The sequence below is a fragment of the Poecilia latipinna genome, unplaced genomic scaffold (genome assembly GCF_001443285.1).
Source record: "Poecilia latipinna isolate Pla-1442-1.1 unplaced genomic scaffold, P_latipinna-1.0 Scaffold2785, whole genome shotgun sequence".
Classification (NCBI taxonomy): Eukaryota; Metazoa; Chordata; class Actinopteri; order Cyprinodontiformes; family Poeciliidae; genus Poecilia; species Poecilia latipinna.
In genome coordinates this window covers 1-4,682 of record NW_015115401.1, presented here as the reverse complement: position 1 = coordinate 4,682, position 4,682 = coordinate 1, and the positions used below count along the sequence as shown (strand labels likewise).

At 43.8% G+C, this 4,682-nt stretch overlaps 1 protein-coding gene across 1 annotated transcript; it reads left to right on the top strand.

The window, feature by feature from the left end:
- Positions 1–224: 224 nt before the first annotated feature.
- LOC106939147 (uncharacterized protein K02A2.6-like) lies at positions 225–4,569 on the top strand. Its single transcript, XM_015021455.1, has one exon. The coding sequence runs from the start codon at positions 423–425 to the stop codon at positions 2,079–2,081; it is 1,659 nt and encodes a 552-aa protein (XP_014876941.1). The 5' UTR covers positions 225–422; the 3' UTR covers positions 2,082–4,569.
- The last annotated feature ends 113 nt before the right edge of the window (positions 4,570–4,682 follow it).

Genomic DNA, 4,682 nt, shown 5'->3' with positions numbered 1-4,682 from the left:
ACCTGACTCAGAGTTTGAGAAAACAGAGCAGTTTGTAAATCAAGATATCTGTTATGTATGTGATAAAACAATACATTATTCAATGGTACTATTTTGTGTCCTATGTGGAAGAATACCAAGTGTGGTATGAGCGTATTGATCTCATGTTGTTCTGAGGCAAAACTGGCTAATAAACTAAGTCTCGTTCCACTGAGGGTCTGTTGAATCATAGTTTGTTAAGTTATGAGAAGGAATATAACAAATTGGCGACGAGATTTAAACGGATCCCCGATGTGCATGTAACGACAGAGAGGGGGAAGAACCTCGGAAAGTGACAAAAAGACAAGAAATGAGAACAGAAAAACTCGCCGTCGGGAATGCTAATGTGACTTCCTAGCTAACAAGCTACAGAGACAACGTGAGTAACGAACACTACACGGAAAATGTCGGGAGGCGTTGGACAAATGAACATTTTTGAAGACGGCACAGAGGACTGGACAACATATGTGGAACGAGTTGAGCAGTACTGTCTAGCTAACAAAGTAGAGGATGAGAGGAAAGTCGCTGTGCTACTGAGCGTAATGGGAGCGAAAACGTATAACTTGCTACGCAGCCTCATCACACCAGCCAAACCAGTAGACAAAAGTTTCAGGGAGATCACAGAGGTTCTCCAAAAACATTTCCAACCGAAGCTACTGGTCATAGCTGAACGATTCCGATTTCATAAACGAAATCAATCAAAAACCGAGTCCACTTCGACGTACATCGCGGAGCTTCGGCGGCTGTCGGAGCACTGTCAGTTCGGGGAGGGGCTGTCAGATGCGCTGAGAGACCGTTTTGTCTGCGGGCTGCACAATGAAAGCACACAGAAACGACTCCTCACAGAGGATAATCTGACATTGCATCGCGCATTAGAAATTGCTATATCTATGGAAACTGCAGCAAAAGATGCGGGAGAACTTCAGGGAAAATACATAGAACCGTGCGCTGTCAATAAAATGCGTGCGCAGCCTAATGATAAATTACAGACCTGTTACAGATGCGGCAAGAAGTCACATGACGCTGCTAATTGTTGGTTTAAGAATAAAGAATGTCTCCAATGCAACAAAAATGGACATATACAGAAAATGTGCAGATCAAAACAATATAAGAAAAACAAAATGTGGAAAAAAGACAGGAAACTGCATGAAGTAAATGAGACAGACTCAAATTCCTCCCAGGAGAATTTAGCATGCCTTGAGCTGCACACAATACAAGAAAAGGAGAAATATAAGGGGGCAATATGGCTCACACCTAAAGTACAAGGGGTTAAGTTAAAGATGGAACTGGATACTGGGTCAGCCCTCTCACTGATCTCATATGAAGATTACAGAGACAAGTTTCCAAACCTGAAACTAAAGCACACCTCGGTGAAACTAAAGACTTACATGGGTGAAAGAATAACCCCTTTAGGAAAACTAAAAGTGAAAGTGGAATATGAGAAAAAGAAATGCAACCTTGAACTTTATGTTCTGCAAAATGGCGGTGCACCATTATTTGGACGTGACTGGTTAAAACACATCCAACTCAACTGGAATGAAATAAAGTTCATGAGACTGGCACCAGACCTGAGTACAAGTTCTGTGGAGGACAGACTAAAACAGATACTTGAGGAACATGCTCCAGTGTTCAAGGAAGGCATTGGCACTCTGAAAAATATTAAAGCACAGGTCATACTGGAAGACGGCGCAAAACCCAGATTTCACAAAGCACGCCCTGTACCATATGCTGCACGTCCCAAAGTCGAAGCAGAGCTTCAACGCTTGGAGGAGCAAGGAATACTCACCAAGGTGGAATGGTCAGACTGGGCTACACCAATAGTGGCAGTGAGCAAGAAAACAGGTGACAGTGTGAGAATCTGTGGTGACTTTAAGGTCTCAGTGAATCCAGTACTCCGCGTTGATCAGTACCCACTTCCGCGGATAGAAGACATATTCACAGCAGTGGCAGGTGGCAAACATTTTTCAAAAATCGATCTCGCCCAAGCTTATCTACAGATGGAAGTAGAAGAGACATCCAAGAAATATCTAGTGATAAATACTCAAAGGCCTATTCCAGTATAACCGACTGGTATTTGGTATCACCAGTGCTCCAGCAGTATGGCAGCGTGCCATGGATCAGGTTCTGCAGGGCATTCCAGGAACACAATGTTTTCTGGATGACATTATTGTCACAGGTGTCGATGACGAAACCCATTTAGCTAACCTCGCAGAAGTCCTGGCCAGGCTAGAAAAATATGGACTGAGAGCAAACAAAAACAAATGTGAGTTTTTCAAAGATGCCATTGAGTATTGTGGACATCAGATTGACAGGCATGGACTCCACAAAACCAAAGACAAAGTCGAAGCAGTCTTGAAGGCACCAGAGCCTAAAAATGTTATTGAGCTACACTCATTCTTGGGCTTAATTAATTATTATCAGAAGTTTCTACCAAACCTGTCAACAGTTCTCCACCCACTATACACGCTGCTGCAACACAATGTCAAGTAGAACTGGACAAAAGACTGTAAAAAGGCATTTAATAGTGCTAAGCAGCTCATTACATCAGAGGAGGTGCTAACACATTTTGACCCAAATCTTCCTCTGCGCCTTGCATGTGATGCCTCTCCATACGGCATCGGTGCTGTGCTATCTCACAAAATGCCTGATGGAGTGGAACGACCAATCGCTTTTGCCTCAAGGTCCCTAAATGCAGCCGAGCGTAATTATGCGCAGATAGAGAAGCGCTAAGTCTGGTGTGGGGAGTGAAGAAGTTCAATCAATATTTACATGGAAGACACTTCACCTTGATCACAGACCACTGACCCTTGGTGTCTATCTTTAACCCTCAGAAAGGTGTACCAACCATGGCTGCAGCACGGTTACAGCGATGGGCTTTGTTCCTTGGCTCACACACCTACAAAATTGAATTTAAAGGGACAAAACTGCATGGAAATACGGATGGACTTTCACGCCTTCCACAAACTCAAACCACTGAAGAAACTACTGATCCAGCAACTGTGTTTCACGTTGCACAAATGGAACCTCTGCCTGTGACAAGTGCTCAGGTAAAAAGAGAAACAAGTCGAGAGTATATGATTTTACTGTGAATGGCTGGCCGTCCTCCAGTGACACTCAGTTCTCTGCATACTCCAGCCGCAAAGACCAGCTATCAGTTTGCCAAGGATGTGTCATGTGGGGAACTCGTGTCATAATACCACCCCTACTACGTAAAAGGGTGTTGAGTTCACTCCATGATGGACATTTGGGTGTAGTCAAGATGAAAAGTCTTGCTAGGAGCTATGTTTGGTGGCCAGGCATAGACTGGGAAATAGAGAACCTGGCTAAATCCTGCACTGGTTGCCAGCAGACACTACGCCAGCCACAGACAGCACCTGTACACACGTGGGAGTGGCCATCCACCCCCTGGCAACGCATCCATATAGACTATGCTGGACCATTTATGGACCAAATGTTTCTGATTGTGGTTGATGCTCACTCAAAGTGGCCAGAAGTTTTTCCTGTAAAGCATGCAACAACGGCCAGCACAATCAACATTCTTCGGTCACTGTTTGCCCGCACAGGTCTGCCTCAACAGCTCGTCAGTGATAATGGCCGTCAGTTCACTGGAGAGGAGTTCCAGGGTTTTCTTAAGAACAACGGTGTACGACATATCACTTCAGCTCCTTATCACCCCGCAACGAACGGACAAGCTGAACGGTTCATTCAAGAGATCCATGAAGGCAAGCCGGTCAGAGGGGAGACCTCTGCAATTGAAAATCGACAACTTCTTATTGGCTTACAGAAACACCATTCATGCAACAACCGGACAAACACCGTCTATGCTCTTCATGGGACGAAATCTAAGGTCTCGTTTTGATTTGTTGAAACCAGACATTCGCAAGAATGTTGAGGACAAACAGCCTTCCTTGATGGAAACAAGAAGGAATAAAACCAGATCATTTGACATTGGACAAAAAGTTCTCACCAAAGACTACAGATGCCCAAGTCAGAAATGGCAGTCTGGCACAATTCTGTCTCAGACAGGACCTCTGACGTACAACGTAAATGTTGGAGACAACTCAGTCTGGCGTAGACATTTTGATCAGATTCTAGATGTGGACACCCACAAAAGTCTAGAGCAACCTGAGGACACATCTACATCTCAAGATCCAGAAGAGTTTATCTTTACTACATCTTCTGGGGTTCAGGATTCACCTGAAACCACCAGTGCGCCAACAGCTGAACCTTTTACACAGAGTACCACAGACTCTGGTCAAACATGCAGACGTTATCCTGAGAGAAATCGCAGAGCACCTCAGAGACTGAATTTGTAGCTTCATTTATAAAGAAGCAGTTTAAATGTTTAAGAGTAAATACCTGCTTAGCGTTGCAAATATCTGAATAGGTGTCATGTTCTGTTTGAGGAAATTTATTGGGTTACCACATTCAGCTAAATCTATTCTTTGTTCGTCAAAGCTGGATGGGAGGAACTGTTATGTATGTGATAAAACAATACATTATTCAATGGTACTATTTTGTGTCCTATGTGGAAGAATACCAAGTGTGGTATGAGCGTATTGATCGCATGTTGTTCTGAGGCAAAAATGGCTAATAAACTAAGTCTCGTTCCACTGAGGTTCTGTTGAATCATAGTTTGTTAAGTTATGAGAAGGAACATAACA

Bases quoted from the DNA above. Each gene is read 5' to 3' on its own strand.
- LOC106939147 (XM_015021455.1), top strand. From the start codon at position 423: ATGTCGGGAGGCGTTGGACAAATGAACATTTTTGAAGACGGCACAGAG.